General features: G+C 46.5%; 2 protein-coding genes across 2 annotated transcripts in view; one reads left to right on the forward strand and one right to left on the reverse strand.

Annotated features, from left to right (window-relative positions):
* Positions 1 to 18,282, forward strand: part of BORCS5 (BLOC-1 related complex subunit 5) — an 88,427-nt gene that overhangs the window by 28,524 nt on the left and 41,621 nt on the right. The gene's annotated exons all lie outside the window — the stretch shown is intronic.
* Positions 3,956 to 10,688, reverse strand: LOC148184261 (uncharacterized). The gene is made up of 4 exons (XM_088055045.1): positions 9,692 to 10,688; positions 9,418 to 9,578; positions 9,278 to 9,345; positions 3,956 to 6,062 (listed from the first exon to the last, which is right to left on the reverse strand). The coding sequence occupies exons 1-4, from the start codon at positions 10,537 to 10,539 to the stop codon at positions 4,662 to 4,664; spliced, it is 2,478 nt and encodes an 825-aa protein (XP_087911171.1). The 5' UTR covers positions 10,540 to 10,688; the 3' UTR covers positions 3,956 to 4,661.

The following is an 18,282-nucleotide window of genomic DNA, read 5'->3' on the forward strand; positions in this document are numbered from 1 at the left end:
AGAAATGAAACAAAGAATCTTCTGAAACATAAAAAAACCAAAAAGCATGGGAAATCTTTAATAGTGTCTAATCTATGGGTTGTCTATACTGAAACATCTATTATCATCATGCTCATCATCCCCTATATGAATGCTCCTGCAGAGCATAGAAGTGACAGGGGTTTTAAGAAAAAATCATTTTAAAACATATAACAAGAATAGGAGTTGTGTGGTGTTTGCTCTGTGTTCATGCATTCTAGCTCAGAGCAGACTATTTCTAAAGTGGCTCAAGTTAAACTAGAAAAGAGGTCCCCTAGGCTGGAATAGGTGTCAGTACTGAGCCTTCTAGGAATATAGATGTGAGGTGCTTTGTGTGTTGTGTATCCTTACCTTTCCTCATCCTCACCATATACGTAGGTTGCTATAAGCAACCTGAGCTATCCAAACATCTCTAAGGTGTTTGTGTGGTTATCAAACAGCTTTCAGGATACTGAGCACTTGTGGGAAATTGGGCCATTCTCTTTCAGAATGTTACAGGATTTAAGAATTGGATTGTTTAGAGCTCAGACTTTGCAAATTAGTTAAACAATATAACGTGTTCAGCTGCCTCTTACCACCAGGCTTGTAGTGCTGCAGCAGCAGTATAAGGAGGCGCAAAGCTTTACATTTGACCCTCTTGGTATGGGATTCTCTCAGGTATCTGTGACCCTCTGGAATCTTTTCCATTGATCACTTCCTGCTAGACCACACTGTCTTGTTCAGAATACTCAGTTAGCATGATGTGGAGGGAGCAGACTGGTGAATGACCTTACTGGACTTGTGTGCACTTGAGAGCTTTGCACTGACTCAGCTCCTGGTGTGAGCAAAGAACAGTGCATCAGCCCTCAAGGCACAGGGACAAGGAGAACTAAAAGCTGTTGTGTTTGTGTTGGCTGGAGTCTTTGATAAGTGCAGGCAGTTTAACTTGGGAAGGAGGAACAATCAGGTTTGTTGCATGTTCCACTCCTTTACTGAAAGCTGTTAGAATCAAACAATTAATTTAACTGCTGCTGCAGGTGCTGTCCTCCTCTCCTAAATGAAGTCATAAGAAGGGGGAAAAAAAGCACACATTCATTAATTACACATTTGAATGAAAATATTTAAGAATCTAGTGAATTTTTTTCAGAGTCTTAAGAAGTCACAGCTCTGGACTATAAAATTTTAATGTGTTCTAAATTGTTTTATACCTTAATTTTAAAGAAGTTGAAGAGGTAGGTTCATGTTGCTGTTGCTTGTGTTTCTGGAGAGCTGGTTTTCCTGTGTTTTCCTCTCCAATCCAGGAAGAGATGCATATGTGTCTGAACTACCACAGTTTTTTTTACTGCTTTTAAACCTGTATTGTTAGAGCGGAGTTGTGGAGTCAACATGCTGGTATGTTTTTATATTAGTAAGAACAAGAAATACTTCATAATTTCAGAACAAAAAACGGTTCTTCTGTCATCACTCCTGTGTGTACATGTTCCCAGATAATCAAAATTCTTTCCCTACAACTTCAATAAAAAGTGTGGCCTTCACCAAAATCTACCTCTTAGTCTGTTTTTGTGTTGTTTAACAAAGCAGTGCTAAAATCACTGCAAAAGTGGAGTTTTTTGTGTAGGACCTGATATGAAAACAGTGTCTGGAACAGCTACTTTCTGTTAACAGCTGCAGAATTAATTGCTGTCAGTGTCACAAACTAAGTTCTTGTTTCAATGAAGAGAAAGTGAGCTTTAGGGGTGTGTGTATATATATTAATATTAAACTCAGCAGCTGAGTAACTATTCAGTGTTTTTAGTCCTATTTGGCTGTTGTGCATATTTTCTAGCATTAGGAGCATCTGGTATTAGTATGTCCTCATGTACTAATCATTGGTGGTATTCCAATGCTGTATGTATCCATAACACGATGTATTTTTCTTTCCCTCACAGTGCAGGAAGATGATGCTAAGAGTGAATTCTGTGCTCGGGGAGGTGCTTTTATAAGTTTGTATGCCAGACTCTGTCCCAGACTGTGGAAGAATGTCTGTCTGTCTGTCTCCAGATCATCCCCAGTACAGGAGAGTCAATCTAACAGCTGCGAGGAGGGAGGACATACCTATGGCTTTGTGTTTTGTGCTGCTTCTGAGGCTTGTTGGCCCCCTTGTGAGCCAGCTATGTTCCGAAGAATGAGGAGAATCCAGGAGTGACAAGTAGGTAGTTGAAGAGATCCTCCCTTTGCCCCCCGAAGTAATCCACGCTAGCTCTGTTGAATGGAGGGGTCAGGGAGGTCCTTCAAGACCAAGAAAAGACCAAAAGGTGCTGCTTCTCCCTCCGGGGTATCAGAGGACGTTTATTCTGGCTGGCTTCCAGGGGGAGAAGAGACTGGGTTTCTCCTTCACGGACTTTTTCAAACCTCGGGAGAGGGGCGGGGGGACATACAACACCAACCAATGGGATAATGTTTCAGGGACAGGGAGGGGAGGGGGAAAAACATGTCACAGAGAAACAAAGTAACTCCCAGAAATATGCACCACCACATCTGCCCCTACTTTGATATATGTAATTAAATGAAAGGTAACGAGCTTATACGACTTACTGACCTGAAGTGGCCCACCAATTCCCATTTGCAGGCTGGTGAGGGTTACTCTGGTCTGCCAACTCTATATGGTTGACATCTGAGGTAGCTGAGATTAGCTTAACTATGCTTCTACATGAGTGCTGTGTAGTTTATTATCTGCTTCAGGTGTCAGTGTACTAAAGCTGTGTGTGAATTCATCATGCTGCAAAGGAATTCCTACCAGGCAGGTAGACATAGGATTTTTTGCTGCTGCAGTAGATAGACATATGTTTTCCTGTTGGAGTGTTTGTGCCAGGGTCACCCAGATGTTCTGGCGTGGCTGTGGGACGATCCAGGCTGCTGTCAGGCTGCTCAGTGCGAGCAGGATGACAGCAGGGTTAAGGCTCATCATGGATTTGAGTAAGAGGTAGGTTATTTCTAAAAAAAAAAGGAAACAGACATTTTTTAAAACATATTCACAGTTACAGTATGCAGGTCAGAGGCTAGAGAGGTTTCTTCTTGCTCTCTTCAGCGGCATCTTCTCTTTGAAGCAACAGCCACTTGCTTCTCTTTTCTTCTTGCTAGTGCTGGATTCTTTGGAACAAAAGGTTTTACCCATTTCTGAGGAATCCATCGGGGGCCTGAAGGGGTGGATACACACACGTAGCCACACCCCCAGGTGACAAGTTCATAGGGACCCTTGGTTTGCCAAGTTTCAGGGTCCCTGATTAACACCGGTGGATGCTGTGACAATTTAAACTGATCACCACTGTTAAAATGCCGAGTCACAGGAGGATTCATGTTTTCAAATGAGCAGTTTAGGAAGTTAATGGTAAACAGAGCTTTACATAGTTTCTGTTGGGGAGACATCCACACTGCCTCGCTACCTTGCCTGGCTAGGACTTGTTTGAGCGTCTGGTGTGTACGCTCGATTACCGCCTGACCTGTGGGGGAGTGGGGGATGCCAGTTTTATGTTCCACTCCCCACTGCTGGACAAATTCCAGGAACTCCTTGGATTGATACACTGGGCCATTATCTGTTTTAATTTCTTTAGGGATTCCCAATACGGAAAAGGCCTGTACTAAATGTTGTTTAGCATGCACAGACTTTTCTCCTGCATGAGCAGAGGCATACACTGCTCCTGAGTATGTATCAATACTCACATGTACATACTTAAGGCGACCAAAACTGGGAATGTGAGTGATATCTGTTTGCCACACCTCACAGCTCTTAAGGCCTCGGGGATTAACCCCAATGCCTAATGGTGGCACTGCCTGGAGCTGACAATTGGGACAGGTAGCCACGACGGCTTTAGCCTGATCCCGTGTCAGCTGGTGACTCGATCTTCTCGAGTGTGGCCCGGCTATCTCAGTGATGAGATTTCTCTTCACTCGAGTTTCGAGCCAGCATATGTTTGTGGGGTTCACTGATTTTCTTCAAGAATCCAAGTCTATAGAGCGAGTAAAGAAATCAGGGGGGGACTCTCTCTCTGGTTTGCATTCCACAGTTTATTTCTGTGAAGGGGAATCCAAAGGATGAGAGACCAAGGATTTGGGGTCTGGGGGGGTCTCTTTTAACAGGGTTTCTCGGAGGGAGGGAACATCAGAGAGGGAACCAATTATTTTCTCAGTTAGTACATTTTACAAACTTTCTACAAATCAAGGTTACACACGCCAAGATAAAAAATAACAGACACCAACTTCTTCAAATGCCCACAAAGGTGTGGGAGTATTCTATACAGAGGGGCAGAGGGGGAGAGAGGGGGGGCTTGGTTTCCTGGCAACACAGGGGGGAAAGAAAGGGAAGGCAAGGTAAGCATGCCCTCTCAGCTTCCATAGTTTAGAGGCATTCTGGGACAGGAAAAAGTTACAAACTTCCGTGTAGGAAAGAAGAGTTCTCTTCTCCCAACCCCGTGCTTTCCTGGGCTAAAGAAACTTCAAGCAGCTGGAAATGCCAGCGGGGTCCTCTCTTTACTCTACCCGGCCTCTCGCCGTGGGGCTGAGGAGAGAAACTTCAGTAACCATGGTAACTTGACGCCAGGTAAACAGGAGAAAGAGAAGCTGGGGGGGAATCACAACTAAAAGATGGGAAAAGATACATTTCAGGCTATCAACTACAACATCTCCCCCTAATTTTTTCCAAAAGAAGGAAGGGAACTTGGTTTTACTTCTTCAAACCAAGGGGAAGGGGTTTGGGGTGTATTGGGATTTGGGAATTCCACAGCATTTATCTGAGGTGCAGGAGAAATTAACTTGGTGGTGGTGGTAACACACCAACGTTGCAAAACAGAAAACATAATCAAAACAACAACAACAATTGCAAAAAACCCTAAAACAGTACGGAAAACAGAAGACAGCCATCCCGAAAATCCCCATCCTGAGAAAATGTTTGTAAACCAGTCTTCAGATTGCTGCTTGATGTTTCCTATTAGCTTTTGCATCTTGTCCAGGATGGAACGGACATTCTCACGTCTTGAACTTAGGTTTAAACAGCACAGTCCCTCAAACTCTGAGCAATCATGATTGTGCAGCAGCAGCAAAAAGTCGATAGCCGCCCTGTTCTGAAGGGTGGCTCGCCTGGTTATTTCTTCATCTGCTAGGAGATTACTGATGGCAGTAGAGGTTAAATTGGCCTGTTTCATTATCCAACATTCAAGGTGGCCTAATTCTCCTAAAGCTTTTGCTGCCGCTACCCAGGGTAAGAACACTGAGACGGCAACTCTTTTCCCTTTGGCCCAATGAATAATTTCTTCATTGCAATGTTCGTCAAATTCGCTAACACTGCGTTTCTGTATTCTGGTCGAATTTACAATTTTGTTTTGCCAATTTGCAATATGGGTTTTGTTGGGAGTAAATAAGGAAAGTCTCCCAATGGTACAAGGTCTTCCTACCAGATAAGAGGGGATGCCAGCCCAAGCTCGATCACCACAAATAAAAAACATGCCTTTCTCAAGGATTCGGGGGCGTCTAACAGGGGAGGAATCTGAATTAATGGTAGCAAGGGATTTACACCAGCTGGCAGCTTGAAATTCTTTTTTGTGCTGCCGGAGAAACGTGTATCCTTTAGGGTGCAGAGGGTCAAAATTAAAATGCACACAATAAGTGGCAGGGGATGAACCCAGGACTTCAAACTCCTGTGGTTCTGCTGAGGAGATGGGCAGGTCTTGAGTCCACCCTTGCCAGAGGGTAAATGGATTATCTACAGGGGAAAAGAATTCAAGAGGTCGACCACTTTGCTTGTTTCTAACTTCAACTTTGGAATTGGGGGGGTGGGAATTAACCTTGTAAAATAGGGCTTTTAAATTGGATGGTAGTTCATCAAACTTCGCTGGGATCCCCACCAGGCATGTTGACATTGGATTTTCTGCTGCTGCTGTAGACAAACAGATGTGGTCTTGTTTGAGGGTTTCTGCCAGTGTAACCCATACGTTTTTTCTGGGCTGTGGAACAACCCATGCTTCTGCGGCTGGCATCAGCACAGGGAGGATGAAAATGATCCACAAAACTGTCATGCTGGGGATGATTTCTTCCTAAAATACAGGTTAACAAAGAACAAAAACCATTAGCTAAATTCATCAATAAACAGATTCAACAGCGGAAAGTCAGGGTAGAATGGAGAATCTGGATTTCCTTCTCCACCCAAATACCTGTTTGTTCTTTGAACTTCTGCTACTGAAATATCAGGGGGTCTTGTGGGATGTTTTTCAATGTACGGTTTTACCCACCTCTGTGGGACCCACCGCAAACCCAGGGGTGTTGATACACAAGCGTATCCTCTTCCCCATGTCACTAATTTGTAAGGACCTTCAATTTTTCCACTCTCAGGGTCTCTCATCAGCACTGGTGGATGTTCCTTGAGCTTGTGTTTGCCATGAGGGGAGAAATGCTTAACCACTGGGGGGTTTTGATCTTCCATAGAACAGTTTAAAAAATTGAGAGTGAACAGGGCTTTGCATAATCTTTCCTGTGGTGTTAACTTTACTTTGTTTTTTCCATTGATTTTTCAAAACTCTTTTGAGTGACTGGTGTGCTCTCTCTACTATTGCTTGACCTGTTGGAGAGTGGGGGATTCCTGTCTTGTGTCTCACTCCCCATTCCTGCAAAAATTCCTTAAACACTTTGGAAATATATGCTGGTCCATTATCTGTTTTAATTTCTTTAGGGATTCCTAGTACAGAAAAAGCTTGCAACAGGTGCTTTGTGGCATGCACACCTTTTTCTCCTGCATGGGCTGAGGCAAAAATTGCTCCCGAGAAGGTATCAATGGATACATGTACATATTTTACCTGTCCAAATTCAGGGATGTGTGTTACATCAGTTTGCCATACTTCACAGCTTTTCAGTCCCCTTGGATTGACTCCAGCACCCAGGGATGGCAGAGCTGTGCGCTGACAGTGGGGACATGTGGCCACAATGGCTTTGGCTTGATCTCGTTTCAGATTAAACTGTCGAATCAAACCTGGTACATTCTGATGAAACATTTCATGGCTTAATTTTGCCTGTTGAAACAGGTCAGGGAGTCTGGCCAGTCCAACAGGGGCAGCAGCCAGGGAATCAGCTCTGTCATTCCCTTCTGCTATGAAACCAGGTAATTCCATGTGCGACCGGGTATGCATAACAAAATAGGGATGTTCTCGATGGGAAACTGCATAAATTAATTTTGAGAGCAATTCAAACAAAGTTCTGTTTGAGATCTCCTTGAGGACTGCATTTTCTGCTCTGGAAACTACTCCTGCTACATAAGCTGAATCAGTGACCAAATTGAATGGTTCTGAAAACCTCTCAAATGCTCTAACCACTGCTGCTAACTCAGCAATTTGAGGGGATCCTTCTACATAATCAACATCTGTTTCCCACTGCTGCGTCTGAGGATCCTTCCAGGTCATTACTGACCTTCGGGATGCTCCAGAAGCATCAGTAAAAACAGTCAAAGCTTCAAGGGGCTTCTGACTCCTCTTATCTTTTGGTACCAAATTGAATTTTGAATTAAACAATTTGTGTGCAGGGGCATGAACTGAAATCTGCCCAGTAAAATTCTCCAGAGCAATTTGCAGGGTCTCTTGATTCCTCAAGAGGTGCTCAAACATTTCCCTGGTCATCTTCACTGAGGAGGTTTCTTCCTCAGAGAGGCTTAGGGGCAAATGTATACATGAAAAATCACAGCCAGCAAGTTCTCTCATTCTCAGCCTGGCCTTTCCAACCAGCTGGGCCATCAATTCCTGTGGCCTTGTAATATTTTTGGACCGATGGTGACTGAGAAAGACCCACTCAATGATTATCAAATGGTCTTTCTGGTCCTTGTCCCACTGAAAAATCAACCCCTGAAGGTGTGGCAATTTCCCCATTACAATAAATTTGAAAGGCAGCTCTGGATGGCATCTATGTGCCTGTCTCTTCTCCATCATGCTGCTTACCTTCTCTAAAGCATCCCTGGCTTCTGGAGTCAGAGTCCTTGGAGCACTCAGCTCATCTCCCCCTTTCAATAAATTGAAAAGAGGGGCTAGGTCATCAGTGGCAATGCCTAGCCAAGGCTTAACCCAATTCAATGTTCCACACAGAGAGTGCAAGTCGGCTAAGGTTTTGGGATTGCTGTTAAAAGCTAATTTTTGAGGAACAATTGTTTTTGCAGTGATTTCCAGACCTAGGTATTTCCAAGGAGGCATCTTTTGTACTTTTTCTTCCTGAAGGGTGAGTCCTGCAGTTGTTAAAACTTCGGTCACCCGGTCCAGTGTGGACTGGAGCAATTTTTCTTGGGGGGCACACACTAGCACATCATCCATATAATGCAGGATAATGGCTTCCCCCACCTCAGCTCGCACAGGGGATAACAAGGCAGCAACATACCATTGGCAAATCACAGGTGAATTTTTCATCCCTTGGGGGAGGGATTTCCAATGAAACCTTCTCATTGGGGCTTCTCTGTTGAGGGAAGGCACAGAAAAAGCAAACCTGGGGGCATCGATAGGGTCTAGAGGAATTTTGAAAAAGCAATCTTTGATGTCAATCACAGCCAATTCCCAATTTTGAGGAAGCATGGCAGGAGACGGCATCCCTGGTTGAAGAGGTCCCATGTCTACAATGACTTTGTTAATTTCTCTCAGATCATGAACTAATCTCCACTTGTCTTTCCCTGGCTTTTTAATGACAAACACAGGGGAGTTCCAAGGGCTAAAAGTAGGTTCAATATTGCCTTGGGCTAATTGCTCATCTACTAACTCGTTTAGCGCCTTTAATTTCTCTTTACTCAGCGGCCACTGGGGTATCCAAATTGGGGAATCTGTGGTCCATTCTAGTTTCTGGGTCTGGCGCTTCTCAGTGGCCGCAATCAAAAACCCCGAGGTGTTTTCGGAATTTCAATGCGGACTCCCCATTGGGACATGACATCTCTTCCCCACAGGGGAACCTGGAAATCAGTGACAATGGGGCGAATAGATGCTATTTGCCCATCAGGTCCTCTAATCTGAATGGGTTCCTTTGATATCTTGGCCAATTGGGCTCCCCCTATACCTTGGATGTGGCTAACCATCGGTTGCAGTTCCCATTGTGGTGGCCATCTCCTTTCAGGGATGACAGTCACATCTGCTCCTGTGTCTATCATGCCTGTCATTCCCATGCCTTCACTACCTTTTTTCAAATGGCATGAGATGATGGGTTTGTTTTCTCCTACTGCTTGAGCCCAGTAGATCTGAGGTGCTACATCATCTACTGGGATCCCTGATGGAATGGGAATAGCTTGAGCAATTACCTGCCCTTGTGCCAGGTAGAATGGTGGGTTGATGCACCGTGCCAAAAGGATGAGTGCATCCAAGTCAGCTGAAAGAGTGACAGGAGAAATTTCAATCTCTGGGGGTGTGTTTTTTGTGTCCCCAATAACAAGAAACTTACAATTCAAGTCGGGGGTCAGTTTTTCCCTCAGCGGGTCAACGGAAACAACCGTCCAGTGGCGAGACCTAAAAAATTGATCTTTCACAGTAAACAATTTGAGAGGTAATTTTGGCTTCCAAACCTCACAACCATTGGTGTTATTTCGGTGGCAGAAGTCAGACCTGTGAGAAACGTCACATTTAAGAGTGTTATCACATTCAATTTTCCCTCCCCCTGCGACTTCTATTCTACTTGTGTCTCTGCGCGGAATAGACTCGCGCTGCGTATCTAGTTTTTTTGGTTCTGAGGACCCCCTCCCTTTTCCAAGTTTCCCTGCCCTTGCTTGTTAGGATATGGCACTTGGCAGAACTTTGCAAAATGTCCTGGCTGTCCACACCGATGACAGGTGAACGCTCCCTTCGGCTTTGCTGGTGATGGCAGAGTAGGTACAGTTGTGGCTGCAATCCTTCCTGGGGTTCTTTGGGAATCCTCAGTCCTTGGCATTGAAGTGCTGATTACATCCGTACACATCTCGATCAAAGTTGTCAAGGTCGGTGGTGGATCTTTCGGCAGCACCCGAATCAGTGCTTTGCAGGCTTCATTCGCATTCACTCGAGCCATTTCCAACAGCAAGTCAGAGTGCAGGGTGGTATTCTGCACTTGTCTTTCAATCTGTACCTTTAATCTATTCACAAAATCTACAAATCTTTCATCAGAACATTGTTTAACTTGAGCATAGGGAACAACAGATTCAGAAAGAGGAATATTGAAAAATGCTTTCTCTGCAGCCTTCTTTATTTTCTCTCTAACTCCTTTTGGCAAATTTTGGGCTTGGTCAATAGGTTCGCTCCAATCACCTTCACCACATAAATGATTCATGGTAATTATTTTACCCGTTTCATCTAAAGCTTCAAAATCACTGCTCAGTAATTCTCCCAAAAGGGTTTTCAACGATCTTTTCCAAGCCCCTTCCCAGAGCAAATATTCTCCTGGGGATAGAAGGCAGGAAAACAAATCCTTCAAATCATGGGGGACCAATTGGTTGGAGGAGAGGGTTGCCTTTAAAAGACTTTTAAAAAATTGGCTTTCCTTTCCAAACTCTTTTGCTGCTTTGCATAATTCCATTTTCAATCGAAATGACATTGCATTCCATTCTGGTAATGTTCCTCCCCTCCCATAAGTTACAGGTGCTGCAAAGAAGGCAGGCCTCTGTTCCTGGTTTGTCCCTTCACCCCCTCCCTTCTCCACACTGTGTGAGCTGGAGGGAGTGACCTGGGAGCCAGCAGCAGAGAGAGGGCAGGCGGGGTTGCAGGGGGGGTAGGAGGGGTCAGAGGCGGGGTGCCTTGGGAGGGAGACACCCCTGAGGGGTGGGGCGGAGGCAGAGGAGGGAGGGTCTGGAGGACCAGGAGGGGGGAGGTCTTGAGGGAGGAAAGGGTTGAGGGGGGGAGGGGCAACAAAGGGATTGTGGGAAGAAGAAGCAACCTGGGGGTTGACCATGTGCTCGCCACCATTTTGAAGTTCCTGGGCCCTTTGTGTAACACTTGGGGGGAGGCTCACCATGTGGTCTCCTCCATTTTGTGTACCCAAAAGACCACCAGGAACAAAAGGAGAGGGATATTGAGGGTAAAGAGGGGTAGGAGAGGGAGCTGGGATGGGTTTTAGGAAAAGGTTTCCAACAGCTTGGCCAGAGCTCCTGGAACAGGGGTGCTGAGAGGACTCCCCCAGCTTAGGGTAACAGGGTTGAGGTAAAGAAACAGGGTTATCAGGGTTAGGATTGGATAACCTTTTTTTTTCTTTTTCAATAAGGGTTAGTCTAACCAAAACAAACAAATGGATTACTTTCTCTGCTGAACTATCTCCAGCATTCACAGATTCAGTCAATTTTGTCCCCACTCTGTTCCAAAAGGAAACAGAAGTTACATCTGCAGGAGACACTTGAGGAAAATTTAAAAAAACCCAATTCACTAATTTTTTCACTTTTTTCTTAGAAAACGGTTTCTCTCCAATTTGCAAAATGCCAATCACTTGATTAAAAATCCCCCTTTGTGCTACAGACAATCTTGCACCCATCTCTGTGATCTCACCTGTCCGTCGCAGCTATTTCACCAACGGCTCCAAACTGCTCTGCATCCAGAAGTTTCACCTGGGATGGGACTCTTCTCTCACCCACTCCCTCTTCACCACTTCCCCCCTTTGGGGAATTCAGTCTTCTGAATGCTCCTGCCGTTGTCTCGCTCTCAAAAGCAGCCCCTCGGTGCACAGGGGTTCTTGCTTTTCTCCCCAACACGTCTTCCACTTAGAACAGCGAAGAGACGCTTCTGGGGTAGATGTCGTCCCAGCGGTGGTCAGAATCTCACCTTCCATGGTTCTTCTGTCCCCTTTGTTGAGGGACAGGCCAGCCTCACGTTCTGGGCGTCATCTGACTCGATCTTCTCGAGTGTGGCCCGGCTATCTCAGTGATGAGATTTCTCTTCACTCGAGTTTCGAGCCAGCATATGTTTGTGGGGTTCACTGATTTTCTTCAAGAATCCAAGTCTATAGAGCGAGTAAAGAAATCAGGGGGGGACTCTCTCTCTGGTTTGCATTCCACAGTTTATTTCTGTGAAGGGGAATCCAAAGGATGAGAGACCAAGGATTTGGGGTCTGGGGGGGTCTCTTTTAACAGGGTTTCTCGGAGGGAGGGAACATCAGAGAGGGAACCAATTATTTTCTCAGTTAGTACATTTTACAAACTTTCTACAAATCAAGGTTACACACGCCAAGATAAAAAATAACAGACACCAACTTCTTCAAATGCCCACAAAGGTGTGGGAGTATTCTATACAGAGGGGCAGAGGGGGAGAGAGGGGGGGCTTGGTTTCCTGGCAACACAGGGGGGAAAGAAAGGGAAGGCAAGGTAAGCATGCCCTCTCAGCTTCCATAGTTTAGAGGCATTCTGGGACAGGAAAAAGTTACAAACTTCCGTGTAGGAAAGAAGAGTTCTCTTCTCCCAACCCCGTGCTTTCCTGGGCTAAAGAAACTTCAAGCAGCTGGAAATGCCAGCGGGGTCCTCTCTTTACTCTACCCGGCCTCTCGCCGTGGGGCTGAGGAGAGAAACTTCAGTAACCATGGTAACTTGACGCCAGGTAAACAGGAGAAAGAGAAGCTGGGGGGGAATCACAACTAAAAGATGGGAAAAGATACATTTCAGGCTATCAACTACAACAAGCTGGAACTGACGAATCAGTCCTGGTACATTTTGATGGTATTGCTGGTGACTTATCTTTGCCTGTTGAAAAACATCTGGGAGACGTACCTTTTCAGCTGGGGCAGCAAGGGAATCCGCCTTCCGGTTCCCCTCAGCGATTTCACCTGGCAACGGGGTGTGCGATCTTATGTGCATCACATAGAAAGGTTGTTCTCGATTTGAAACCAAATAAATCAGTTTTGAAAGCAATCTAAAGAGATGCTCGTTCTCAATGTCCTTGAGAACTGCCTGTTCCGCTCTGGACACCACTCCTGCTACGTAGGCTGAGTCAGTAACTAAATTAATTGGTTCTGAAAATTTCTCAAAGGCTCTCACGACCGCAGCCAGTTCAGCTATCTGGGGTGACCCTTCTACAAACTCAACATCAGCTTCCCAAAGCTGAGTCTGTGGATTTCTCCAAGTCATCACCGACTTGTGGGATGTCCCAGATGCATCAGTGAACACTGTGAGAGCTTTGAGTGGCCTCCGGCTCCTTTTCTCACGAGGAATGAGATGGAATTCCTCATGAAACAATTTGTGTGATGGTGCATGAACTGAAATTTGCCCACTATAGCTGTCCAGAGCTAACTGGAGGTTAGCATTGCTCTGCAGCAGATGCTCAAACATCTCTTTGGTCAGTCTCTCAGGGGAGTTTTTGCCTTCTCCGGAGAGCCTGACTGGGAGGTGAATACACATAAAATCACAACCTGCCAGTTCCCGCAGCCTTACCCTGGCCTTTTGAATCAGCTGAGCCATCAGCTCTTGTGGCTTGGTGATAGTTTTGGGTCTTTGATGGGAGAGAAAAATCCATTCTATTATTAAGAGTGGGTCCCTCTGCCCCTCAGCCCACTGGAATATTAACCCATGTAGGTGTGGCAATTTCCCCAGGACAATAAATTTGAAAGGCAGCTCAGGTTTGAAGCGGTGTGCCTGTCTTTCTGTCAAAGCCTTTTGTGCCTTTTCAATTACAGTTTTTGCTTCTGGAGTCAGCTCCCTGGGAGACAGTAATTCTCTCTCCCCTTTCAATAAATTGAGTAGGGGGCTCAGGTCCTCATTTGTGAGACCTAGCCAGGGTCTGACCCAGTTTAGTGACCCGCATAGAGAATGAAGATCTGCTAGAGTTTTAGGATTACAAATAATTTCCAATTTTTGTGGAACAGCAGTCCGTGCAGTAATTTCGAGGCCCAGGTATTTCCAAGGTGAAATCCTTTGAACTTTGTCTTCCTGCAACTGGAATCCAGCAGAGGTTAAAACTTTAACCACTAGGTCAAGGGTGTCTTTCAGTATGTTGTTATTGGGACAGCATATTAAAATGTCGTCCATGTAATGCAAAATGATAGCCTCTCTCTTTTCAGCACGCACTGAGGACAGCAATGACCCCACATACCACTGGCAGATGAAGGGGCTGGCTTTCATCCCCTGAGGTAATACTGTCCAGTGGTACCGTTTCATTGGAGCTTCCCTGTTAATGGTAGGAATGGAAAAGGCAAACCTTGGTGCATCAGCTGGATGCAGGGGAATCTGAAAAAAAAAATCTTTAATATCCAGTACTGCTAGTAGCCAATCTTGTGGTAGCATGGTTGGAGATGGCATTCCTGGTTGGAGAGATCCCATGTCTTGTATTTTTTTGTTTATTTCTCTTAAATCTTTAAGGAGATGCCATTTATCTTTCCCTGGCTTTTTTATTACAAACACCGGGGAATTCCAAGGGCTGGTTGTTTCTACTATGTGTCCTTTAGCCAATTCTTCTTCCACTAATTTTTCTAGCGCCCCAAGTTTTTGTTTGCTGAGAGGCCACTGGTTCACCCAAATTGGATCATTATCTAGCCAAGATAATTTTTGGACCGGACGCTCTACAGTGACCTCTATCAAAAATCCTGAGGTGTCTCAGGAATAGTTAGTTTTACCCCCTACTGCGACATGGTATCTCTCCCCCACAAGGGGCACTTGTAGTCAATAAAAAAAGGTCGGACACTAGCTATCCTACCGTCCGGACCTTCGATCTGGATGATATCTTTAGCAATTTTTGCCAGTTTCATCCCTCCAACACCCTGTATTTTCCCTGCCACCGGTTGTAGTTCCCAATGTGAGGGCTACACCTTTTCCGGTATGATGGTCACGTCTGCCCCAGTGTCAATTAACCCTTCTACATGGAGATGTTCTGATTTATGTGTTAAATTGCATCCCATAATGGGCTTGTCTTCACCCACTACTTCTGCCCAGTAGACTCCCGGTGCTTTGTCATTACTGGGACTTCTGTTGGAACAGGGATTACCTGGGCTATTACCTGCCCTTTATCTATATAGAGAGGTGGTTGGGGGCACCTAGCTAAGAGAATGAAGTGTGTCAGGTCTCCCGTGATTGTCATGGGAGCCACCTCAATCTCTATTGGTGTGTGTGCTGTGTCTCCAATAACAAAATACCTACTATCCAGTCCAGCCAGGTCTTGTGAATTATCCTGCAAATCTACTCCCACGACAGTCCAGCGGTCAGATCTGAAACAAAAAGCTTTAGCAGTTACAAGTCTGAATCGCTTTTGCGGTTGCCAGACCTTATTAGGCAAATGTTTTTCACAATTATATTTTTGCAGTTTTTCACCCCCCTCCCCCCTTTTTATTAAAGGACAGAGATTTGTTTCCACTTCATTTATGTCTGCACGCTGAGTGGATAAGCGCTGAGGCTTAAGTTTTTTGGCAAGCTGGTATCTGTGTGTTTCTGTTGTTTTAAAGGACAGTTTTTAGCAAAATGTCCCGGTTTTCTGCAGTGAAAACAAATTCGCTGTTGCTGGTCAGACATCATCTGTTCACTCCTTGTCTCAGATAAAACTGCAGCAACAGGTCTTGGGGTGATCCAGGGAGGTCTCTTTTCCTGCAAAAACATCTCTGCTTTCCTTGCACAGGCTGCTGACATCTGTGCGAGTGTAGGAGGAGGGTCCAATGGCAAACCTAGAATAATTCTACAGCAAGATTCATTAGCATTTCTCTGAGCAAGTTCCTTGACTAACTCTGCCTGTACCACAGGGTCTTCTACCTGACGGGAGACTTGTTCTCTTAATCGGTCTAAGAATTGCAGGAAGCATTCTGAAGGCATTTGTTTTACATTAATATAACTGCCCTTAGCGTCAGCTGTAGGTAGCTGGGTGAAAGCCTTTTCTGCAGCTGTAGTGATTTTATCTATCACAGCCTTTGGCAATGCCCTAGTTTGGTCCTCAGGTTTTTCCCATACTCCTTCACCACATAAATGCTCTAAAGTAATAGGATTATTTAATAAGTCTACATATTGGTGATTAGTTTTTAATAATTCCACCAGTATGTTCTTTAGAAATCGTTTCCATGTGTTTTCCCATAATTCAAATTCAGATGGTGTAAGCAAACACCAAAAGATCTTTAATATCTGTAGGAACTAAATCATTTGAGGTTAATGTTGTTTTAACAATGCTTTTAAATATTTCACTATTACGACCAAATTCTCTTTGTACTTTGCAAATTTCCTTTTTGTCTTGGTATGAAAACGGCTTGTAAGTACGATTCTGTGGTCTTGTTCCAGTAAAAGTTACCGGAGCAGCAGTAGGGAAAAAAGCTGAGTCACAATCATTTTGTTCTCCATTCCCGGGAGTTGTATTGAACCGGCAGGGAGGAGAGGCTTGTCCTGCCCGGGTATCGGGAAGGCTCGTATTTCCCCATCCCCCAGGGGCACCACGTGGCTCTACAGGGGTAGCAGGCTGAGAGGATCCACCCTTCCATCCCCTGGGGCGTCCCCCGGGGCCATCAAGGCAGATTGCAGCAGCACAACCACACCTGCCTTTGGAATGTGGGGAGGCAACCTCACCTCCCTGCTCACTCCCGGGCCCGCCCCCCGGACCGTGGGAACTGGGAGGGGCTCCGCCCCTCACCCCCCACTCGGCCCAGCCCCGCCCCTGGCTCCCGCCCCATCTCCGCCCTCAGCCCCGCCCCTGCCTGGCTCCGGGGTGCTTGTTCCTTCCCCACACCTGTGGAGAGACACAGCTCCGCCCCCACAGGAGCTGGGGGGGGGGGGGGCCCCCCCCACGCCGGGTCCTGGGGTTCCGCACACCCCCACGCCGGGCCCCGGGGGTCCCATTCCCTCATCAGGCCTGTGGAGAGACTCAGCCCCACCCCTGCAGGAGCCAGGAGAGAGCCCACGCCCTCCCATGCCGGGCCCGGGAGGCTCGCACCCCCCCATCGGGGGGCAGGGCCGGGACACCCCTCCCCCTGCCCCTCTGCAGGAGCAAGGGGTGTAACTCTCTCCCTCCCTGCGGGACAGGGGCCGGAGGGATAGGGGATAGGGTTACAGCCTCGGGGGGCAGGGTCATAGGGTGGGGCCAAGCAGGGCTGGGGGGTGGTGCAGGGTGGAACATCAGGGGGTACAAAGGGGTTATGATAAGGGTTGGGTGCGGGAACCGGTGGGTGGGAGGGATTATGGGTAGGAGAAAGGGGATACACAGGGGGATTCACCATGTGGCTGGGTAACACGTGGCCAGCGCCATTTTGGCTCTGCACATGTTCTTGAGTAAGTTCAGCCGAGCCCTCCCCTCCTTGCAGGGAGGATTTTAAGCTATGTTTTTTGGGGTTTTCTGCGGGGAGGGAAGGGTACGGGCAGTTTTTGTCTGCCTGTAATGCCTGGGACAAACCTTCTAACGGGGGGGCTGAGGGAAGTGGGGGGGAAGAGCAAGCCGGAGGCTTTTGCCTCTGTAGAATGGCTTTCCGAATTAAAAGGAAACAGTGGGAGGTATTTGCTAATAATAACAAATTTGTTTTTTGTTAATAACAGTGTGCTGTCCCCCAATTCAACTTGCATAGTAAGGGCTTGTCCAACCTTTTCCCAGTCAGGCGGGGAATCAACATTCAAATCCGGAAAATGCAAAAAAACCCATTTTACTAATTTCCTCAGCTTATTTTTTGAGAAATTGATATTTCCAGCCTTTAAAATATTCTTAATAAGGGAATATTTATTCCTTTCCTGTGTAGACAAAAGAGAACCCATAGCCAATCTTAAGGCTTTACTACACAGGCTGGTCTAACCTTTTTTACCTCCGAAAAAGCAGAAAAGATCCAAACTGCGGTCAGGGTTTAAAAACCACCACGGAGCCCGGGACGCGCTGCCGGTGCACCCCCCACACACCACGTGTAGTGCCACGTGGACTCCCCTGGTCCCGATACCGGGGAGAGGCTCTGGCACCGGCACCACACCACACCACCATGCCTCGCAAAACCCCACAACAACCGCCGGATCTCCCGCACCCCCCCACACCCCCCCCCCATACCTGTTTCCTGAAGGATGCGCGGTGTTCGAAGAAAAGAAAAAAAAAGGTTCTCGGTCCGAGTTGACTCGTGTACTCACCGAGCTACCAACTCGACCCCTGTCAGTAAAGACTGCGGGGTAGGTGACGGTACCTAGGCTTGTTAAAACACCCGTGGGGTGTTTTCCAGCCATCCGGAGGGTATTCAAAGCCCCTACGTTGGTCGCCACCTGAAGAGATCCTCCCTTTGCCCCCCGAGGTAATCCACGCTAGCTCTGTTGAATGGAGGGGTCAGGGAGGTCCTTCGAGACCAAGAAAAGACCAAAAGGTGCTGCTTCTCCCTCCGGGGTATCAGAGGATGTTTATTCTGGCTGGCTTCCAGGGGGAGAAGAGACTGGGTTTC

The sequence above is a fragment of the Pseudopodoces humilis genome, chromosome 5 (genome assembly GCF_049639895.1).
Source record: "Pseudopodoces humilis isolate 2021_Gansu_Grassland_sample_001 chromosome 5, ASM4963989v1, whole genome shotgun sequence".
Classification (NCBI taxonomy): domain Eukaryota; kingdom Metazoa; phylum Chordata; class Aves; order Passeriformes; family Paridae; genus Pseudopodoces; species Pseudopodoces humilis.